The sequence below is a fragment of the Uloborus diversus genome, chromosome 1 (assembly GCF_026930045.1).
Source record: "Uloborus diversus isolate 005 chromosome 1, Udiv.v.3.1, whole genome shotgun sequence".
Taxonomy (NCBI): domain Eukaryota; kingdom Metazoa; phylum Arthropoda; class Arachnida; order Araneae; family Uloboridae; genus Uloborus; species Uloborus diversus.
In genome coordinates, this window is record NC_072731.1 from 29,376,945 (window position 1) to 29,400,976 (window position 24,032).

The 24,032-nt window shown below is 34.6% G+C and overlaps 1 protein-coding gene across 1 annotated transcript; it reads left to right on the plus strand.

The window, feature by feature from the left end:
• The first annotated feature begins 1,444 nt into the window (after positions 1–1,444).
• Positions 1,445–23,285, plus strand: LOC129234331 (LIM/homeobox protein Lhx3-like). Its single transcript, XM_054868324.1, has 6 exons — positions 1,445–1,505; positions 7,310–7,487; positions 19,574–19,779; positions 22,362–22,507; positions 22,989–23,121; positions 23,242–23,285. Exons 1-6 carry the CDS (start codon positions 1,445–1,447, stop codon positions 23,283–23,285), a joined length of 768 nt encoding a protein of 255 aa, XP_054724299.1.
• The last annotated feature ends 747 nt before the right edge of the window (positions 23,286–24,032 follow it).

The following is a 24,032-nucleotide window of genomic DNA, read 5'->3' on the forward strand; positions in this document are numbered from 1 at the left end:
AGAACTCGTTTACAACCAAGAAACATAAAAGAAAAACATGATTTTGCGTCTGTGATAGTAATGGTGTGGGCGGACATTATGTTGGGCGGCCGCATTGACCTCCATATTTTTGAGAAAGGCTCAGTCACTGATCAAAGGTATAGAGACGAAGTTCTTGAGTCTTATACTCGCTTGTTTTGAGGCACCGTCGGTCCTGACTTCATATTTATGGATAATAATGCGGCATATCACCGTACAGCTATGGTTGATGACTTCCTTGAATCAGAAAGTATCCAATGAATGACGTGACTTGCAAACTCCGCTGATTTGAACCCTGTCGAGTATGTCCGGATATTCTCGGGAGAAAACTTGCAACCCATACGCCCCCCCCCCCCCCCCAAGCTTCGTTCCGGAGCTAAAAAGAGCTCTCCAGCATGCTTGCAACTGTTTGAGCCCACAATCTCATAGAAAGTATGAGTAATCGTAATCGTTGTGCAGCGTGCCTGGCTGTCAGAGGTGGTCATACACATTATTAAACTTTAGCATAATCTTTGGTTCTTTTTCATTTTATTTATTTATTTATTGTTTAAGCTTCTCATATGCCTAATTTTCTTTTTTCTTTTTGGATAATAAAAGTAAAAATTACCTTTTTTTTAATTTTTTTGAGTAGTTTCCTTGTTTTGTAATCGTGTTGCACTCGCATATCACGTTTCCCCCTATTCCGATGTATATTTCATTCATTACTCACAGAAATAACAATATTATGCTTATCTTTCGGAAACCAGTGCATATATTACAGCAAGCGAAACAAATGTTGCGGCAGTCCCCCTTAAATACGCGCAAGGGTTTAAACAAAATAAGGTTTTCTTCGAAAGTTTTAAAGATAATGTGAGCACCTAAGGTTTAACCTTTAATTTATAACTGTTTACAAGTTAGTATTTCTTGCCCATAGTTAAAGACTTGTTTTTTTCCCCTCGCTCTCTCTTTCTTTTCTTTTTTTTTTCTTCAGTAGGGGAAGCAAGCGGCAGTGATTTCAGCCGCTGTAAAGTTTTATAACTTTAAGCATTACTTCGAATAGTTTTATCTTATGTTTGAGCAATAGAAAGAAATGGACAACAACGTTCACCACAGACAATTAAAAAGCTTTTTTATTAAACAATTAAAAAAAAAATTGAACCGGAGTAACACAAAAATTTGGTCTTCTAATTTCGAATACGAGCTTCAATAAAAATTCTCCCTATCACCTCTGCCTAATGTCAGTGGAATTACTTAATTCAAAACTCAAATAAAATAGTTATTGAAGAAAGCTTTTTAAAAAGTACAAAGTAACAATTTCGAACTTGTCTTTGAAATATCTGAAAAGAATGCCACACCCGAGTGTGTTATGATTGGTCGTTGGGTTGGAAAAGCTCCACCTCCAGCTCAAGAAGAAGCTCAAGATTTTATCCGTTTCATTAGTTGAGAAATGGGGTTTGAGGATGAATTTTTGGATTTGTTGCAGAGAAACAATCCCATATTACACAAAGGTAGGTTATTTTCACGAATTTCTTCTACCTTGAAAAATTTGAAACCGTAAAATTACAGTCTTCATTTCTTTTGCAAAACTTGGCTTTGAATAGTATAAATATTAAATCTATTTTCAATGAGCTTGACTTTGAATTTCGTACTAATTGAAATTCGTTATTAACTAGTTGAAATTCAACAACATTTGCACAAATCTAATTTTGAAACATATCTTTAACTCTTAAAACAAATTTCGTTCGTCATTAAAAATATAATCATTTATTTATGAACTGTTCCTTATTTGTTAATTTATTTATTTGTAAAATGCATAAGTTATTTACATAATTTTGTGAAAAATTGTCAAACTGAAGGAAATCATAATATTAAAATAACTGCCATTTATTCATTATTTTGAAAACAGGATTTAAACTAAATAGTTTTGTTCGCATCTGACTCAGAACTCCCCCTCCCCCCCCCCACACACACAGTTTAATTTTTTTTTTTCAAATAAACTTCTTTACTAAATAATACAGCTGAAAGTTTCTCTGTCTGTCAGGATCTCTGTCCGGATCTCTGTCTGTCAGGATCTCTGTGAGGCGCATAGCGCCTAGACCGTTCAGCCGATTTTCATGAAATTTAGCACAAAGTTAGTTTGTAGCATGGGGGTGTGCACCTTGAAGCGATTTCCCGAATATTCGATGTGGTTCTTTTTCTATTCTAATTTTAAGAACAAAATTATCATAAGATGGACGAGTAAATTACGAAATTATCATAACGTGGAACCGTAACATGGCGAGAAAATTCACCATACATTATATGATGTAAATATACAGGCGAACCAAAAGACCTTTTAATTTTCTACTACGGATAAAGCCGTGCGGGTTCCACTAGTTAATAATAAATCAGCAATAAAGGTAAAATTTTACTCCTGGTATCAATATTTTGAATAAAATAAGTTTAATCAATATCAAGGTGGCATACGTTCAATTTTATAAATTTAATTGTGCACGATTCATTGAATTTTTCATTTAAAAATCGAAGTTGAATGATAAGTATAAAATACTAGCTGCGTTGCCCGGCTTTGCCCGGTCTACCTTGAAAATAAAAATTGTCTCAAGTGACGTACATTCAACAATCAGGCTTAAATAAATATTTAAAAAAAAACATCATGCAAAATTTCCCTTCTAAACAATGATGACAGATATTAAAATACTTTTAAGAAATTGAATTGAGAAAGATTTATTTAAAAAGCATAACCATGGGAGCACAAAATAAAATAAGTTTAGGGCACTAAAATGCGAAAGAAAATGGTTAACAATTTGAATGGAAATGAGATTTTTTGAACTTGATTTCAAAAGGCTTGTAACTTTTTTCCCCTTCGAGATAGAAGTTCATTTTTCCGACCATAACTCGAGATAGATCTGGAGTAAAAAATGTCGTTTTTTCCACTGGTGTCAAAAAGAAAACTGTGGGACAATTCCTTCACTTTTAATTGATAGATTTAATGAAGAAAATAGTGCATAAATTTCAGCTAAGCCTAAAAAAATCCGAGTTAAAAACACGAATTACTCCTGCTGTAACTAAGTTAGGGCATTGAAACAAATTGCGTAGAACGCAGAAAATTCTACCCCTTCCAACGATATGTGATATTAATATGTGCTTGTAATTTTTCACCCCCATATTCTGGAATTTGAGTGAAAATTGGGCCTAAATTGGAATAAAAAAAGAACTATTCAAAGAATTTTTTTCGAACTGGTCTGCAACCTTTTCAGGACTTTTTTATCTTTATCTTTATCTTTCTTTATCTTTACTAATAATAAAGCTGAAAGTCCCTCTGTCTGTCAGGATCTCTGTGACGCGCATAGCGCCTAGACCGTTCGGCCGATTTTCATGAAATTTGGCACGAAGTTAGTTTGTAGCATGGGGGTGTGCAACTCGAAGCGATTTTTCGAAAATTCGATGTGGTTCTTTTTCCATTCCAATTTTAAGAACAAAATTCTCATAAGATGGACGAATAAATTACGAAATTATCATTACGTGGAACCGTAACATGGGCACAAGCCAATTGGCGAGAAAATTCAACATACATTATTTGTAAATATACAGGCGAACCAAAAGACCTTTCAAATTTTTTATTACGGGCAAAGCCGTGCGGGTACCACTAGTTAAGGAATAAACTGAAAATTTCATCGAAATCGGCCGCGTAGTTCTCGAGTTTCGAGAGTTCAAGCACACAGACGCTTTTTGGAGACTTCATTTTTACTTTCTTCCATATCTAATATATAGAAGAAAGTATTGGATTCGTGCAAATTTTCGAATTTCGAATTTTGACGGTTTCGATTGATTCGAACGTTTTGAGATGTGCTGAGTCCATTTCGACTATTTTTGGAAAATGTCTGTCTGTCTGTGTGTATGTGTGTGTATGTGTGTGTGTGTATGTGTGTGTGTCACGTCTGTGTGTGACCAGTTTTTTGTGGCCGCTCTACAGCAAAAACTACCGCATGAAATTGAACAAAATTAGGTACACATATGTGCCCCTATGTGAACTTGTGCCCATTGGTTTTTGGCGCGAATTCCTCCAAGGGGGGTGGAGCAATGGGACTTTTTTTGAGTTACGCGTGCTTGCTATTCCTCAGGAAGTAACTAACGGAATCAAACAAAATTTGGTCCACATGTTGCCCCTAAAAAGAGCAGGTGCTGATTCAATTTTGGTGTCAATAGCTCAAACGGGGGTTGAGTTATAGAACGTTTTTTGTCGTCAATTGTGACTGCTGTATCTCAAGAAATAACGAACGGAATCAAACAAAAATTTTTTGACCAGTAGCCCTTAGTGAGTATAAGAGCTGATTTTATTTTGGTGTCAACAGCTTAAAAGGGGGTAGCGCAATCGCCCGTTCTTTTTTTCCATTGTGAGTGCCCTATCTCAAGAAGTAATGCTACGTTCTATTTGAAATTTGGAATGTATGTGAATCCATACGTAAACAGGCTTTGGTTGAATTTTGACTCCAATCGCTCCAAGAGGCGTTGATTTTTTTTTTTTTGCGAATAAAAATAGCTTTATTAATGCAACAATAAGAAAGATAAATCGTAATAGATTGTCGTCTGCGTATTTCTCGTGATTTTAATTGTATGGAAATGATCGGAAATATTATCTCAATGATTTAAAATTTTTAACTGTTGCCATCTTATGTTTGTTAATAAATAAAATATTTGTAATTAATTCAAGCAAGGCTTTTAAAATAACTCTCAATTTTCACTCTTTGCTCTGCTTTTGCAATAATTCAGACATTGGAATGGTCGTCAAGTTTTTGCATGTGTAATTTTGTTTTTGTTAGGAATATTGCTTCTTCGTCAAGCATGGTGAGGGATCAGAAAAAAGAAAAATATAGAAGAAAGTTTCATGATGGCCACAACATACTAGTTTATTATGCAGAGATTCGTAATTAAAGGGATTTAAATCATTGCTGCAACACATAAAAAAATTCCTGGGATAGGGAGTCAAGATAGGATTTTCTCCCATTTTCTGAAAAATTACTGCTTTTCTGTAAAGTTTGTTCTGCTACGCTAACATGCTTACTGCGGAAATGCACACAACCGGATTTTTACCCTTCGAAATTTTGATGAAAAAATGTGAGGGTCATTCCCAGTAAAAGATAAATTTTAGTTAAAAAAAATACAGGCTGCTTCAGTGAATTTTTTTTTTTTTTTTGATCTTTCAATTATCCAAGTTTACTTTTGTTAATAAAATTACCGGCAGGAATCTTCCGCCCTAATTACAACTCTAATTATTTATTTAACTTCCATCATTTGGGTATGGTAACGTGTTGAAAATGTAGTTAAAATATTCCGTTATTACGGGTGTGACATTTTAAACATATTTGAACTTTGCTACTGGTATTTAAAAGAAAGTTAGGTCAAGCAACACGTACAATCAGGCTTGAAAAAATTATTTGTTCATAATTTTATTTGTTCATATTCCAGAAAAAAATGGCAGTAGATCTTCTTCGCAATGATTGTCTTCACGCTACAAGTTTTGATGGAAGCGTTCTTCAACGATGACCGTAATCAACAATGGATTTCTTAATGGGGTTATTTCCTTCAGTCAAAACAAGGTTTCACTTCATACGCGTCTTCTTATCAGGCTCAGTCATTACTCAAAAGATCAAAGACGCCGACTTGCCCGTAAAAGAGCGCTGTATAGTATAACCGGGTAATCCTTTGTTTATATTAGTTAACATATTTTTTCTACTGTAAAAAGTGATGCTTTTTCAATCTTTAACATAAAATTTCATTGCTGGTTAACCGTTGAGTAAAACAGGGTGAATTGATGCCAGAACGGCGTACCAGATCTGTTTTTCAGGGAAAATAAATTCCCTTTTTTGGTAAAGCTGATCCCAATTCAGGATTCAACTATTTCTCATTGACGTTTACTTCTGGCAAAATGTACGAATTCATCCCTGAAGCACATTATGTCTTATTTAATAAAAGTGAATAAATACTATTTGCATTTTTAGGGATTACGCAGGGCCTGATTAACGCACAGTCCAACTAGTTTTATGTGGCGAATTATTTTATTTTGTTTTGATTAAAAATCCGTGAAAAAGACAAAATAACATATTTTTTCGCCAAATAAATAAATTAGATCATCGAAATACATTCAAAGTTTTATTACATATATATTTAATAAAAGTTTAAATAATCCTCCCAGTGAATCGAGTCACGAAACGACATTAAAAGTTTCAGTAAAATGTAAAAAAAAAAATCTGCTAAACAAACTAACGAAGTTTGACAACAATAAAAACTTTACTTTATTGAAACTAAGAAAACGCAAACACGGGGGCAACAAATAAAATGAAAAATAGTCGCCAAGATTTGAAATGCATCGTGACGCACATATATGTAATCTTTTGGCGTCACAAAATTTGACAGCAATATTTTTCTTGCCATTTAATATTCACATTAAAATCGTGTGGGAATTATCTCGGAGTCGAACTTGCGAAATTGGTGAAAACTTTTTCTATTGCTAAAATTGCTGCCGTCAACAATTGTTCTTCTAACATTTTGATGGAACTTTTATTGTTTTTGAATAAATTGATACATTTATTTGGCGAATTATTTTACTTTAATTGGTCTTTGGCTGGATTATACATTAGAGTAGCGTGTGTGCTTCCGACAAATTTTTGTTTGGAGAGAACAGTCAGGTAAATAATGATAATGATAAAAGAGGCAGATTATGATAACTTGGTAATTTACTCGTCCATCTTATAATAATTTTGCTCAGGAAAATGTTCTTAAAATTGGAATAGAAAAGAACAAAATCAAATTTTCGAAAAACCGCTTCAAGTTGCATACAACCATGCTATAAACTAACTTTGTGCCAAATTTCACGAAAATCGGCCGAACGGTCTAAGCGCTATGCGCGTCACAGAGATCCACACAGACTTTCAGCTTTATTATTAGCAAAGATATAGAAAAGATATAGATAAAGAGATTATTTTTGTTTATTACTTTATTTATGTATTTATATTATTGTGCTTTCTTCGTCGCACATACACTTGTTCTTTATTAATGTTCAGTTCTGTTGTGCAAAAATACAAAATATTTTTACTGTATTGTATATAATTACACGGTTTGATGAAAGTATTAGTAATCAATACAGCTAAATTTTTGAGGAAGGACAATCTTTACCTTATATGTCCCTCATTTTAGACTTTTTGCGGTTAATCCGCGATTTTTATTGTCCGCCACACTAGTGCCACCCAATTCCGCTGATAATTGGGGGTTTACTGTATAGAGTCTGTATAGACTGTATATGTCTTCTTTGCAGGCGAGTGGGTGCTGCGCTGTTCAGGATGCGACGGCCCTTTGACCGAGCGGGTGATGCTGAAGCTGAGAGACAGACTATGGCACACAAACTGCCTGCGATGTGCGGAGTGTGGACAACCCCTGACGCACAAGTGCTACCACAGGGACGACGCACACTACTGCGAAGAACATTTTTTCAGGTGAGGCAAGCTCTCTGTGGTTTAATTATGACAGCAAAGTGGCTCAATATTCCGATGTAGGGGAATGTGGGGCAAAGCGAAACGGCTAAGACGATTGAGCTTTTTCAAAACAAAACAATTGGAAAGTTGTTTTGAAAATTACAGTACAAAAATCAAGAACATTGTGTTTCATAACACATCTTTCATTGAAACATTACTTTTTATTTTTGGCAATAATTTTATGCCTTCAAAAAAAAAAAAAAAAATCACGGGGCAAAGTGAAAAATGAAATACTTTTCTCATTAAAATATTTTCTTTTCGACTATAAAGAGTATATTTGGTCAAAAGAGTGTGTAAATAAAATTTTGAATGAATAAATGAAAAGAAATTGTAAACGATACAAATCATTACATAAATTTATTAATTAATATCTGAAGAAAAATAAATGAATGAGTAAAGTGTGAATGAATAAGAAAATAAGTGAACTAATGAATAAATAAGTGAATTACTAAACGGAGGAATGTAAATAACAGCGTTAAAAAGATAAATGATTTTTTGTGTTCCCTTCCAAAAAAGAAGTTTTGAACAGAACAGAATGTTTTACTCTCTTTAAGGGAATTTCTGCCAGAAACAATCTCTATGAAGAAAACGCAGTGCAATATTTTGTAATATTAAAACCATCACTGTTCGTTAGAGAAACCGATGACATTGTTCGTGCAAAAGAATGAATCATAATTGCACTTCAGATTTCATTTGCTTGAAACCAATTTTCAGATTCAGTTTCACTTAATAAATTTTGATTTCGTGTTGAATAGGAAAAAAATAGACCCTTGTTTTACGCGTGGGTTATGTTCCACGGAAATACTGCGTAAATTGAAACCGTTTAAAGTGAGAACTAATAGTAAATGTTAAAATAGGTGTTAGGTTCCGTAGATAAAAAAATTACTTCCTTCTAGTGATGACTACTTGTATAATAAGTTTCATGTATACGTATATCGATTTTTATGCACAACATGCGTAAAGAAAACATAAATTATTTCGTGTTCAGTTTATTAAGAGGAGCTGGCTATGATAGTCTTTTGGCAGTCATTAAGAATTTTTCTCTGTAATTCTTCGCAGAGCATTAACGCATCCATGACCACTTGCGTCATTTCAGTGATAGAATCTTCCTTCACTAACAAATCAGAAAAATCATTTCTATTTTCTAAGAATGGTTCAAAATTTTCAATGTGAACGGTTTTGGTTATGTGTCACCAACGTCGATATCCTCGTTGGTTTTGGCGGCCTTTGTCACTCTTAAAAGCTCTTTTTCCAGTGAGTTCTAAACTGTGTGAGTTTAGTAACTTTACACAGTTCACAGAAAAGAACTTTGGAACCATTTGCTTAAAATGGCCCAAGCTCGATTATTAGCACACCAAAATGCAGTTTATTACGTGTAATCTCAAGCTCGTGAGTTTGGAATTTGAAAGAGGGGAAAATTTTATCTAGTTGCTTCCTGCAACCGCGTGAAATTGAAACTCATCCGCGTAAAATAAAATAAAGTTGTCAAATCTTAAACAGCTTATAATCGAAACCGCGTAAAATAACCCGCGTAAAACGAGGGTCTACTGTATTAAACTTGGTTTCGTGCTCATATAAAACTGATTGTGGCAAACATTGTATATGTAGGAAGATAGGTTTAGGGTCGCAGAGAGCCAAGACGGCCCCTTTTCAATATGTTCCCCGCCCCACTCTCCCATAAAACTTTAAAATCAAAACTAATCTGATTCCGAGTCGAACCCACCTAAAGGCCAGGCCCCTAGTTTCCGAATAGGCTGACAGGGCCTCTCATCGGCCCTGTGTAGGTTTACTTACCGCAGAGATGTGCGAGACATTTCTTGTTGCAACACATCAATAATGGACTATGATGAAGAGTTAATTCGAGATGAATGAGATTGTAATGATACTCAATAAATTACTTTTTTTACTGCTTTTAAGAACTTCACTGCTTTAAATTTTTTTGATGAAAAACAATGGCAAGAAATTAAACAAATTAGGGGGTGAGTGGTAGATTTGTGATGATAGTACCTGTTTAATGTAATCGCTTTCTCCATTGGTTTAAAAGAAAGAACTGTGCTTACATCTTATTGGAAGAGACATTTGCAGCTTTCCACGGAGTTCGCAAAATCTCTTCTTTAATCCACCATCGGACTTTGGAGAAAGCTTATTGCTATTTGAGAAACATCATTGGATACTGAAAATCTGCCCTCTATTCTATTTAAAGAGCCGCAGTCTGTTTATCAGGGCTTCTTCACTACTTTCTCTATGTCTTGCTATGTGTGTCCCCATGTTTCGTATTAAACGTATTTGTTTATGTTCAGCTGTCTGAATCTCTGCTTTACACAACCTTTCAACAGCAGAGCGTGGTTAGTTCTAAGTTTTACCCAGCTACTAAATCACTGCCGTAGCGGAGTAACATGGGGGACGAGATAAAATATTCCGTTGAGCCTTTTGACGGAAGGAATTTCTCTCTGTGGTGCAGGAGAATGGAAGCGGTTTTCGCAGCAAAGAATTTAGAGGTGTTTTTGGAACGTGAAGCGGATTCTTCGAAAGCTCATGAACTTTTAGCGTGTAAGAAGGCCTATGCCTTGATGTTATCATTTCTTAGTGATAAAGTTTTGGTTTCGCTTTCGGGAGAAAAGACTTGTGCTGAAGTAATTGCAAAATTGAAATCGATCTATGTTCGAGAAGGAGCGGTCAGTCAGATATTGGTTAGAAAGAGACTTTCAACTTTGAAAATGAAAAAGGACTCATCCATGCAGGAGCATATTGATGAAGTGAACAGGCTCGTTACCCAACTAAAATCGTGTGGCGTGAAAGTGAGTGACATGGACAGTATTGTCTATCTTTTGATGTCTCTTCCAGCAGAGTATGACGCATCGAAATCTGCAATAGAAAATCAGCCTTCGGAGAACTTGACTTTAGAGTTTGTTTGCGGTCGTCTTCTGGATGCTGAAGCGCTGATGAGAGATCGTCGAGTCTCGGAGCCCAAATCGTGGAAAACAGAGTCATCGAATGGTGCAGCCTTTTCTACAAATCATCGGGTAGTGTGTAACAAGTGTCGCAAAACAGGGCACATTGCGAAATTTTGTAGAAGTAACATAATTTGCTACCAGTGCGGAAGAAAAGGACATTTTAAGAGGAATTGCACAGTCCAGACAGAAAAAAATACATCATCAAAGGATGAAGCAGTTGCAGTGACTTTCGTTGTTGGCGAAGTAGAACATCGGTCATTTATAGTAGATAGCGGATCTACAGCTCATATGTGTGCACATCGGGAATGGTTTGAGGAGTTAAAACCATCCTCAGGAACTGTGTCATGCGCTGCAAAAGCCAGTAAACTGGAAGTAAAAGGAATAGGAACTATTCGCGGTGTATTAGGTGACGGTGTGCAGGAGATCCTACTGAAAGATGTGTTATATGTTCCAGAACTAAATGGAAATCTCATTTCAGTGAAACAGATACAAAAAGCTGGATACACTGTGAGCTTCAAAAATGACGAAGCAGTTATTGAAAAGGGAAGTACAAACTTCGTTTTGTGCAAGCTGAATTCAAAAGGTCAATATGCAAGTGATTTTGTTCCCTTCATTTCAAATTCCTTTGTTGCAGAAAAAGATGGAGGTGAACTGTGGCATCGCAGGTTAGGACACTCCGGAAACCATGTTCTGAGCAAACTAGGATTACCAACAAGTGAAAAATTTTGTGAAAACTGTGTGTTAGCGAAGCAGTCCGCGAACCCTATAGGAATAGGAAACCGAAGAAGAGAAAAAGCTCCCATGATGACAATCCATTCTGACCTATGCGGTCCGGTCAACCCACCAACTCAAGCGGGTGAAAGGTATGTGTTAACATTAGTTGATGATTATTCTCGTTTTTGTGAAGTTCGTCTTCTTAAAAAGAAAAGTGATGTTCCCGTGGAAATCAAAAAGTTTCTCAAATTGAATGAAAGCGTTCGAAAAATTCGTTGTGATAATGCCCAGGAATATGTTTCAGGTGAACTTAAAGTGATAGCAAATAAACTTGGAGTTACAATAGATCCCTGCCCCCCTTATACTCACGAATTGAACGGAATTTCAGAGCGGATGAACAGATCACTTTTTGATAAAGCCCGTGCACTTTTATATGATGCAAATTTACCTAAGAACTGTTGGGGATATGCTATTCAAGTTGCAGCATATATTCATAACAGAATCCCTAGTTCAAGCATAAATGATATGTCACCCTTTGAACTAAAATATTCCCAGAAACCGGATTTAAATCAAATTAAATTATTTGGTTGTGATGCTTATGCCAAAATTCCTGATACTCGCAGACAAAAATTAGATCCGAAATCTAAACGAATGATCTTCATTGGATATTCTAGCATGGGATATCGATTAATGGATCCTGATACGCACAGAGTTATTGTGTCACGTAATGTTCGCTTCAATGAAAATAAAGTATATGTGCAAGATAGAAGTAATTCACCAGACGAGCTCCCGGAAGGAGAAGAAAAAGACGAGGAAAAACACAGCACCGAAGTAAATAAAGAGTTAGGCGAAAACGAAACCAATGTAAAGCAAGAAGTTCCGGCAGATACACCCCGACGATCAAAAAGAAAAAGTAAAAAGACAGAGCGATTTGAAGCAATGTACACGTCAGAAGAAACGTTGACCTTTTATGACATCTCAAAACTACCGGAAGAACAACAAGCCCGGTGGAAAGTCGCGATGGGGGAAGAATTGCGCTCCATTCAGATAAACAAAACTTGGGAACTGGTAGATCTCCCTGATAACGCGACCCCCATAAAGTGTAAGTGGGTGTTTAGGAAGAAAAGAGACGGAACTCTCAAAGCCGCAAGGGGAGACCAGCAGAAGGAATACGTACAAACTTATTCGCCAGTCATTGGGATGCCTTGTTTACGATTAGTTCTTGTTTCGATTCTTCAAGAGGATTTAAAGGCTTATGTGATGGATGTGAAAACAGCTTTTCTGAATGGTGAGTTGCAAGAAATTGTTTTTATGGAACAACCGCAAGGATTCAACGATTCATCTGGCAGAGTATGCAAATTAAATAAAAGTTTATACGGATTAAAACAAGCTCCTAGACAATGGTTCTTCAGATTTCCGCAATTTATGTTAAAAATTAATTTTAAGCAGTTAAACTCGGAACCGTGTATTTTCATCAGAATTGTGAATGGAAGAAAAATAATAATTTGTTTATATGTTGATGATATTCTTATCGCTGGATCAGATGTTTCGGAAATAATGATTGTGATTAAACTTCTTCAAAATGAATTTCAGATGTCCAAACTCGAACCAGCTTCTGAGTTTTTAGGAATTCGTATGGAATTTACTTCTACTAAATTAGTGCTAGATCAAAAGGAGTATATTCTTAAACTATTGAAGAGGTTTAACATGAGTGAGTGCAAGCCGAGTGCAACACCTTTAGAAGCAAAGTCAACTCCAGCTGACTTTGAGGAAGGAACTATCTTCAAAGGACCTTACCGTGAACTAGTTGGATCTTTATTGTATCTTGCGATGACAACATGACCCGACATACTGTTCGCTGTGAACTGTCTCAGTCAATTGCAGGAGAATCCAACAGAATCGGCTTGGAATGGACTTAAAAGAATTCTGCGATATTTAAAAGGTACATTGGATTATAAAATTGTGTATAGTAAGTGTTGTGACTCTAATGTTGATTTATCTATGTATGTTGATTCAGATTGGGCATCAGATCCGCGTGATCGCAAATCAGTTTCAGGTTACGTTATTTTTTATAAAAAGTGTCCAATTTTATGGAGCGTGAAGAAACAAAGTTCAATAGCTGTTTCTTCTACTGAAGCTGAGGTACTTGCAGTTGGTAAGTCTTTAATAGATCTAGTGTATTATAAAAATATTGCATGTGAATTTCTTACTGTAAATAACATTGTCATATATGAAGATAATCAGTCTGCAATCAAATGTATAACTAATGAAAATAGTTCTGGTAGATTGAAACATATTGATGTTAAGTTAAAGTTTATTAGAAATATTTTAAATGTTGAAAATATATATATTGAATATGTTTCTACTGATAAACAAATTGCTGATATGTTTACAAAGGCTCTTCCAAAATTTAAATTGCATGAACTTATGTCATTGTGTTGTTTAGTAATAAGCGATTAAGGGCGGGTGTTGAATGTAATCGCTTTCTCCATTGGTTTAAAAGAAAGAACTGTGCTTACATCTTATTGGAAGAGACATTTGCAGCTTTCCACGGAGTTCGCAAAATCTCTTCTTTAATCCACCATCGGACTTTGGAGAAAGCTTATTGCTATTTGAGAAACATCATTGGATACTGAAAATCTGCCCTCTATTCTATTTAAAGAGCCGCAGTCTGTTTATCAGGGCTTCTTCACTACTTTCTCTATGTCTTGCTATGTGTGTCCCCATGTTTCGTATTAAACGTATTTGTTTATGTTCAGCTGTCTGAATCTCTGCTTTACACAACCTTTCAACAGTACCTCAGTGACGGTATCTGTTAGAGTGCGTGGATATTTCCAAAGTTTTATGCAAAAAGTCATCGTTTGAGATGTTAAAAACTACTTCTGTTCAATTATTTTCCAATTTAGAGATTTTCCTCAAAATAAAAATGTTTTCCGAAATATCCTAAATATCTTAATTTTAAAGAACAGATTTTCAAGAATAAAATGATATAAGTGATGAGTTGAAAATTAATCGTGAGTAAACATGGTCATAGTTGGAAATACTTTCAAAATAAACGTTTAAGGGCGGGGGGGGGGGGGGGGGGAGCACAAATAAGAACTTCGATACGTACAAGCATTACGTCGTTTCAAACATGAGAATATGTGATTTTTCTTTTCTTCTACTGTTTTAAGATGTTATCAAAAATACAGGCGTTGTTTTCTAAAACCAATATAAAATACACATTTTAAATGAAAACGTTTTCGTAATTTAACAATTTACTAAGCGTTAGTCAAATTTTTGGAAAACTTCAGGTTGAATGATAGATTTTTAGCAATACAATTGTGCAATGTTTATCGTTTTGTCATTTCGAGTGAACAGTGACCACCATTTTCTCATAATTAGAAACGCGTGCAAAACCAATTTGGGGCGGGGGGGGGACTGGTGTGTGGGGGGGGGGTGGCTTATGAGATAATACTTCTCTAGTTTGGTACTGATTATGGAGAAAAAATTAGCGTGTCCCCAATTTCTTCCGACAGAAACCTTTTATTGACTGGTGTAAGAAGAAAGCTTCTAGTGCGTAACAAGTTGAAGCTTGCCGTCTTGTCGTGCGTCCCATGCGTGAAGTTGACTGTATAATTCTACATATGCATATATCTTTGGAAAGCTTAGAAACTGCTTTAAAAACAACGTAGCATATTGTTTTCAAATAATGAATATTGAACGTGAGAAGCCCCCAAAATTACATCATTGAAAACGAAAACTGAAGAAAAATGACGTGATTGGCTCAAATTACTAAAAAAGTATTAATTGTATAAAACCTTTAAAGATAATTTATCATTTGTCATGTTATTAGGGGTAAAAATATGTTAAGTTTAAATGATTTGAATAATTTTTACGGAGATATAAGCGTTTGTTTAAAAACCTCTACTTTTACACTTAAGGGGGGGGCTAGGGGGGAAAGCTCATGGGGGAGAGGCGGAGACTGTTGGGGAAATATATCTTCCTAAGGTGCTAACAACTGGCAAAAACTCAGCTTGTTCCTAATTTGTTCCGACATCAGGTCATTTTTGGCTTTTATTTACAGGGCTATTAGTCGTTTATCTAGTTCTTTGAATTCTTGTACTCGTAATTTCACATTAAACACAAAGAAAATGCTATTGTTCTGAATTTTGATTTAAGCTGAAATCGAAAACCAATTTCGAGTTTCTTCAAGTTCTATATTCTTAAAAAGTTTTTAAATTGTCTTAAGTTTCCATCATTTAACTTTTTGTGCCTATGTGAAGGGGAAAATCATTATTTTACAAAATTTCACTAGGTTTAAAACTGATTTTTTAAGACAAAGGGGTTAAAATACAACTTCAAAAGTAAGGTATTTCTTTTATGACATTTAGCACTTTATTGGGTTTTAATTTCCGCAAAGCTTATACATTCCTTAAAGCTTGAGATTAAAAAAATTAAATGCTCATTTATGAGAAAGCTGAAATATTTTCAATCTTAAAAAAAGATTAAAAGTTAATTGTAATAGATTTGAAAAAGTTACTGAAAACAGATGAATTGCCCTACTCCAACAATATATTATTTTTACATTAACTAATTAATCAAATACAGTAAAACCCCTCTAATGCGGACAATAACGGGACAAAATGTTTTGTCCACAATAGAGGGGCGTCCGCAGGACAGGGTTTAAATAATATTATTTGCTTTGGAATCGGGGAAATTAAAATTTGTCCTCATTAGAATCGTGTCCGTACTTGAGGGGTGTCCGTTAGGAGGGGTTTTACTGTATATGCCTTCAAAGATGTAACATTTAGTATTTATCAGAATGCTCTTCAATTTGATCAATTTTCAATCGCATGTAACTACGAAAAAAAAATATTAAGCCAAAATAGTTTAGACATTTGTATATGGGCATAAAAGGAACCTGTATTGCAAATTTCATAAAAATCAGTTACCATGCGGCCACAACTTTTTTTTTGTCACTTTTGTTCATTTCATATAGAATGACATACAGGTAAAATGCATTCCGTAAAAGTGTTTTCTTTACGAGCAGAGTTTCAATGCAAAGAAAGCAACCTGTCACTACTTCTCTACACAGATCGTGAATTCTGTTTTCTTTACATTATCTTTTTTAATTTTTTTGACCACACTAACAATTCGGTGTACACAAAAATATTTTTATGTGTTGTCGTTTGTTTTTGGCGACTTTTTTAAAGCGGAAAATAAAAAACTCAACCAACATTTGATATAATTGATTAAGTTATTTGTTTTTATAAAATTAGCGCGAGGTTGGTAGTTCAAGTGTCGAAAGTAATTTTGAACCAGTTTAATACAGGAAAGTTTACGTGTAGTCAGACTATGAAGGTTAAAGATTATACGTTTTGAAAAAATTTGTAAGTGAAAAATAAGAACATACGTAAAAATTTTTTTAAAAATGTTCACATGTGCATTTGAAAATCGGACTATAAAATGTTTGGTAAGATTCAGCGTAGCTACCCCGTCTTTATAAAAGCTTATTATGAGGCAAAAGTGACCGTGCTTAAGTTTTGATGATTTTCAGTTCAACTGAATTCTATTATGCAAATTTTCCACCTATCAAGTTTATATTTCCTTTGTGAAATAAAATTTCATTAATTTTTGATAATACAATTTCAAAACTATAGCTTGACGGCCATATTTGGACCCCACAGCATTCCAAAGGTCACGTTGGTATCATTTGGAAGGTATTAAAATCTATTTTAAAATGTAAAAAAAAAAATTCTCGGTAAACTATTTTTTTTCCGAAGAAGAGTAATATTAAGTTCAATTTTTTTTAAAAATAAGTATGTAACTACAAATAACAAACAAAACTAGATATGGGCATGATATGGTGGTCTTATTTAGAATCAGGGGATCATTTTACATAAGAATCAGCAAGAAGCATTTTGTAGGTTTCTTTTTTTTTTTTCACCGTGCAGTGTTGTTGTTATTATTGTTACAGATAAAATGAATTCTGTAAAAGGGTTTTCTTTCCGAGCACAGTTTCAATGCGGAGAAAGCAACTTGACACTACTTGTCGACACTGATAATGAATTCTGTTTCCTTTTCATCAAACGATGCAAAGAAAACAACTTTTATGACCAAGAAAATATAAATTTTTTTTCCAAAATATTCCCCGAAATTTATTTTTTCTCATTGCTCGGATTTAATTTTTACCAGTGTATGAGTAAATGTATTTTTTACTCTGCAACGAAAATAATGCCGCCAATCGAAAGTAAATATGTAACTACATCTTCAAATTTAGTTCATGTTGTTGCCTGTAATGTGGTAGCGCTGTTCAGTGGCCTGTAAAACTGAGCAATTTAAACCTTATCTTTTAGTTATTCTGAAGGGTCATTCCACTGTCATGTGTGGGACAAAAAGACGTTTAAATTTCATTAATATTTTGTCATATCTCTTAATATTTCAACTAAACAGGGGTGAGCAAATTTAAACCTTCACTTTTGTTACAAAGATGCTAGTGATGCAGTTATATTTTAATTAAGCAATTTTGTTAGTTACATTTTTATTTATTTGCACGCGTCACGAGTGAGGCATCTAAAGTCAACCTCACGTAACTTGCTTATGAATTAACTAATATTTTTGCTCTATTAATAAATTAATGTTAAAATAAATTGTAGACTTTGAGAGCAAAGGTTCCAATGTAAAGAAAACAGATCTCATTTGTTGAGAAACAATAGCTTAAATTATTGAAAAAAATTACGTATTGGATCATTCCACGAAAAAGTACACTGTCAAAACGATTCAGAAATGTTCCTGGAAAATAATAGGCAGCTGATGTGCCCAATCTATGCCAGTAACATGCCTCGCAAAATCCAGGAACGTTTTCCGTTAAAACTCTGTAGCTTTCCTGAAAAATCCAGAAATCTTCCCGTTTAAAACCAGTCGTGCCACTGGAACTTTAGAGTAATCTTAGGTAGGGATAATATAAAAGCGTGGAACCTTCCTGATTTATCAATACAGTTCCAAAAACAGTGTAGCAAACTTGGCCAAAGCTAAGCCAGAACTGCATATAAGTATCAAGCACCACACTTGATTGCAATTCTTGCAAAGCTACGTAGTCCATACTTATTCACTCCCTTTGGGAGTTCAGTCAGCATGGACGAGCCGTATTCAAACTAAAGCCGGTACACCTTATAAATACTCTCAGTGATTCTTTAAACTGGGAGCTAAAAATATTTTTACAACAGAGAAAATTCTGCATTTGGACAACTTTAGCAATTCAGGAAACTTTTTGACAATGATACTTGCTATTTCCAGGAAGTGGGTAAAAACTATTGAAATCCCGAAACGTTACACGGAAATAGTCAGTAACGCCTCGGAATTTTTTTTACAGTGTAGTCACTTTGTCTCGCACGTAACGTTTCATATATTTCATTAAAAAGTAATTACACTTAAAAAAGTAATGATAAAATCTTTAGCTCAAGGACTCGCACATTCGCTCATAATTTGTTAAGCAATAAAATATTTATCACTAGTGGTACCCACACGGCTTTGCCCGTAGTAGAAAATTAAAATATCATTTGGTTCGCCTGAATATTTAAAGATAATGGATGATGAATTTCTCATCAATTTGCTATGTTAATTTGCTCGCCCATGTTGTGGTAATTTGCTCGTTCACGTTATGATAAAATTTACTCGTCCATGTTGTAATTTTCTTGGTAAAATATTCTTAAAATTGGAATAAAAAAGAACAAAATCAAATTTTCGAAATATCGCTTCCTGGTGCACACCCCCATACTACAAACTAATTTTGTGCCAAATTTCATGAAAATCGGCAGAACGGTCCAAACGCTATGCGCGTCACAGAGATCCCAACATTTGGACAGAGAGGCTTTCAGCTTTATTATTAGTAAAGATTACCCTTTTAAATTAATATTTAAAATGAAATATATAATACGTCACATGCGGGACAAAATTACCGTTTTCCGTAGAATGGCCCTTAACCTAGGCTCTTAAATTCCTTAGGCTATTAACATAAAAAAAAATATTTGAACACTTATGGTACTCGTAACTTCAGAGCTTGAATACACCACCTTGTGGTGATTTAAGAAATTATTTATAGAGATAAAAATTTCCATTTCCCCTCCTTCGGGGTATAACATCGGTTTTAGGCAGTTTTTGAGATGTTAATGGCCCTTTTTTTTTTCGGTATTTATTTCGTGATTCATCGTTCTTTATGTCTAAATTTGCATTCCTTCACAAAGCTTAAAAACAGATTACGAATTGGTGGTTTTTTAAATATTTACTTCTTTCAACAGCCATTAGCCAGCAACCGCAGCGCCTCTAATAGTTCATTTAAATAGCAATTAATGTTTAAAAACTTCTTTTACTAGAAAACTAATCCTGTTTTTATTGCAGACGGTATGGTACCCGTTGCCAAGGCTGTGGAAGAGGTGTGTTGCCCTTAGAAACAGTCAGAAGAGTTCGCCAATGGGTGTTCCATCTCCAGTGTTTCGTCTGTTCTCTGTGCGGGCGGGAGCTTACGACGGGGGATCAATTCTACTTGCTCGAAGACCGAAAACTTGTTTGTCTAGAAGATTATGCAACGATTGGAACAGACCAGGGTAAAAAAATGTCATCAATAGGGTAGACCGGGGCACATTTACGAAGATTTTTTTCAATGAATTTTCTTATTTTTACGTTTGAACCTAGGAAATTTTAGACCTTATGGTTTTATAAAGCAGTTAATGAAGTCAAAATTTGTATATTCAGTTGTTGCCCAGCTTTTGTTTCAACCGTAAAAAAAAAAAATGTTTTTTTGAGTTCAAGTCGGTTGCGTAAACTTGCCCCGAACGCGGTGCAAGTTTACGCATCGAGGGGAACGTTTACGCATACTTAAAATGATACCAAGGAGTAAGTGATGTAGATATATAACCAAATTTAAACGTTTTATTTCTCTTAAAACATTGTGAAAATACGAAAATCACAAATAATTAATTAAAGAACATTTTTTAGGCTAAACTAAAATCATTGGGCATATTGCTAATTAAAAACAAACTATTTATTCATCTTTTTCATCACTGTTAGATTTTACTAACAAAAATAAAGTATTTCTTTTCACATACTTGTCATAGGACTGCGGTTTGACATCTAAGACATTGTTCTTTTTTCGATTGGTTGTGTGCTTTCAAACAATAGATGTAAGCACAATTATCTACTTGGGAAACAGAATCGTTCATTAATTTCCTTTTTACAAAGTGTGCGAACTTTTTCCCTGCTAAGTTTTGGTTTCATACTTTTTTCTTTGATGTCTTATATTTCTGCTTTAATAGAAACTTGTAAATTTTAATGTAATTTCTTTTTTTTTTTTTTTGTTCTGTCTATTTTGTTTTTTTATTTGTAGCTTCTAACTGCTCTTGTCTGAATGCTTCTTTCATTGGAGTATCAGTCCGGAAAAAAAGAGGATGCTCACAATCCTTCCCAGCTTTGGTCCTACTTTTTCAAATGGTCTCAGTTAAGGTAGTCAATATGTGACGATGTGGAAGGTCAAGTGTGAGAAATATTTGGATTACCGATAAGCTTTTTCATTATTTTTGCATCGAACGTGGTTCTGTTAGTGTTTGGACTGTAATGTCCTACCATGTTTAAAATAAAGAAAATATAATACAGGCTGAATAGTGTATGAAGTTAAAGTTGAACAGGCATAAAGGCAGTACTATATGATTGTTTGCTATTAGATGCGAATATGTTACGTAATTAAAAATGAATGGTAATTTTAATAAACTAAATAACCTGAAAGTGCTTAAGGTTTAAGATAGCACATAGCGAAAAAAGTGTCCGGGGTCTGTTTAGAAGTAAGACGGAGTAGTAAGATACAATAAAAACGTGCGTATAAATGTGTCCCGAAGAAAATGCGTAAACGTGCCCCGTCGACAAGTTTGGATTTATTTTTAATGTGCAACAAAATTTAATAACTTTTCGATCCATATAAATACAATTCTCAGAAAAAGGATAAAATTCTGCTACTTTTTATATATTTATTTATTTTTAATAAAGTATTATTTATTTACAATAAGTTTCAAAACGTTTAACAAAAAGATTACTCTGCTCGGTAAAAAGCAGATTTTTCTATCTGCATGCTAAATCGAAGCTCGACTGATGCTCAAAAACTTGTGAGAATATTTGCTGGGGAGTAGCACCAATCTGGTATGACTGTTGGTTCTCCATTTATAACTCATTTTGAAAAAAAGGCACTGCGTAAACGTGCCCCGGTCTACATTACATATGAGTAAATTTGTATTAAAAGATTAAAAATTAATTTAATTTTTGAAATTTAAGCATGCGAAACATTTTTTGATCACAAATCAAAATTCTGTCTTTTTTTAAGGAAAAATCCGGTTTTTGACCAGGTAGTACTTCAAAACAACAAAAACATCTACAGAAATGCTTCAAAACTATGAAAAAATGGTCGACAGTCCTGTTCTTGTTTTGATTATTGAAGGAGAGGCGCGGTTTTGTGCAACTTGGATATTACTCAATTCGGTATTGAATTTGAAATTAAATGTTTAGCTCATATAAAGAAACTGTAAAAACGCATATCGGAATAAAAGCTACAAAAACATTTTTCTTATAAAACACATTTACTTCGTATGAAAATGAACTGTAAGAATAAAACAATTATTTTCGAAAAGTAAAATAATCCAGAAGAATTAAAGATATAAAAAAAAAGGATTTGAAATTCATGATAATAATGAAGCAAAAACTATAAAATATACAGCCTATGTCACAAAAATATGAGCTACTGTCGGTGCAAGAGCTAGTACAATAAATTATAAATCCATTGATGTCTTGAGAATGGCGTTGAGCAGGATAAAATCCAAATTTTACTCTATATCTCATGGAATGGCAGAATGGAAATCAAATATACTGACAGATTGTCCCACATGGTCTAATGGTTAAAACCACTGCCTTTCTCACCGACGACCACTGCATGATCTAGGCAGTTTTCTTTTTTTTCTTTTTTTCCCCGGGAGCAAATAGACAACTTTTTTTGCATTCAATTATAAAGTCTCAATTTTTATTAAGTGATAAGTGCAGACTTAAATAATTTGAATCAAAGAAATTGCAAAAAAAATGGTAAATCTATATATTTGTATGCATATGTTTTCTGGTATGAGGTAACGGGCAAAGTTTCTTTTCAGAACAGGTGGCAACAACAAGCGTCCTCGAACAAGCATAAATTCGAGCCAATTGGAAGCCTTAAAAGCAGCTTACCGACGGAGTCCGAAGCCCAGCCGCCATGTTCGAGAACAACTGTCCTTGGAAACGGGTTTAGACATGCGAGTCGTGCAGGTATGGAAGTTTGAGTTTCATAATCGTAGAAACATTTCTATATTAATAAATGCGTTTTACGAATTTATTCCTAAGTTTTAAATAAATCTGAGTTTAAAATAGTTTTCTGACGCCTTTTTTCGGTATCTTTTCGGTAATTAGGTCCCGTTAGCATATAAACAAACTTTACTTTGCTACAGACCAAGTAAAAATTTGAAGACTGCTTATTGTGGCGAACACATAAGAACGTCAGCCATCTTGTTCATTTTTGATGAACGAAATTCGTTTACATGCGTTGGGTGGAGAAAAAACATAGCCGATGCGTTTGCCTCGGCTGACCAGTCAAAAGTCCCAAATCTATGACAAAATCCCTAGCTGAGTAAGGGTTGTTTATATACGTCACGCTAACACGCTAATGTGAGCAAATTTATGGATCTTGTAAGTATTTACGGAGAATCAACCAATTGAATTTATAACTAGACCTTGTCTTTTTTCCTTTCAGGTGTGGTTTCAGAATAAAAGAGCCAAGGACAAGCGCATGAAAAAAGAAGTAAAAAAGCCACACTGGGACAAGCAGTCAAATTCTATAGTCGGCGGAGAAGCACTTGGAACAACCGAAGGACATTCCACCAGAGGTTTCTTCGGTTCGGCCAACATGAAATTCACTTTCCTGCAGCACATATTATGCTATAGAAACCAACTGCAGTAGATACTTTATGGTACAAGTAACATATTTCAACAAATGTGTCATGCAGTTCATTTGGAAGGCCTATCAGGACTATCAGCAACTATGGGTTAAAGTAGGCTTTGCGTAAAGCCATCTTATCCTTCATGTTGTTGGACAGAGGATGCTACAACTAATTTTTAAGAACAGATGAAATTGAAAAAAACCAAAATCATCAATGGTTTTAAATAAATTGGATGATACTGTTTCATATTGCTGTCTGAAGGTTAATTAGTCAACCAGCTAATTCATTTTTAATTCTCATAATTGTATTAAAAGATCGCCCGTCAAGGTATGACGGGTGAAAATTGCTTCTACATTTGAACGAAACCATTGCCTGTTTGTGATATTTTGATAGTTGAAATTTTAACCCTAAGTCCAGTGGACTAACCCCTAAACTCAAGTAGATAGTGTTCATTGTTGTCCACTTTTTCGCTTCTCCTAAAATGAGTGTTACAAGTAAAACAGTTGCGTTACCGGATCCGATTCAGCCCTGTCAAAATAAAGCATTTCTATGCATGTCACACTGCCGGAAAATGTTACGAAATTATCATGCTACGGCACGAGTTTCATTGTAGGTGACGTCAGGCCTCATTCAGTGAATTGGCTATTATATATATGAGGATGAAGTGGCAATGTAAATCACAATTGAAATATTACACATCATTCGTTTCGTAAATTCTCATTCTCTTCGCTGAACAATGGTAGATTGAGCAACAATTAAAAAGCGGAATCGGCAGGAACTATGACAGAGAAAGTAACTTGAGAAAAAGTTAATAAAAAATGTCTCCATACATTAAAAAAAAAAGTAATGTCAAAGGG

Excerpts from the sequence above, each read along its gene's own strand:
- LOC129234331 (XM_054868324.1), top strand. The coding sequence starts at position 1,445 with ATGGGGTTTGAGGATGAATTTTTGGATTTGTTGCAGAGAAACAATCCC. Across the intron at positions 7,488-19,573 it reads TGCGAAGAACATTTTTTCAG|ACGGTATGGTACCCGTTGCC; the intron begins GTGAGGCAAGCT and ends TTTTTATTGCAG. Across the intron at positions 23,122-23,241 it reads CGAAGGACATTCCACCAGAG|TTCATTTGGAAGGCCTATCA; the intron begins GTTTCTTCGGTT and ends TGTGTCATGCAG.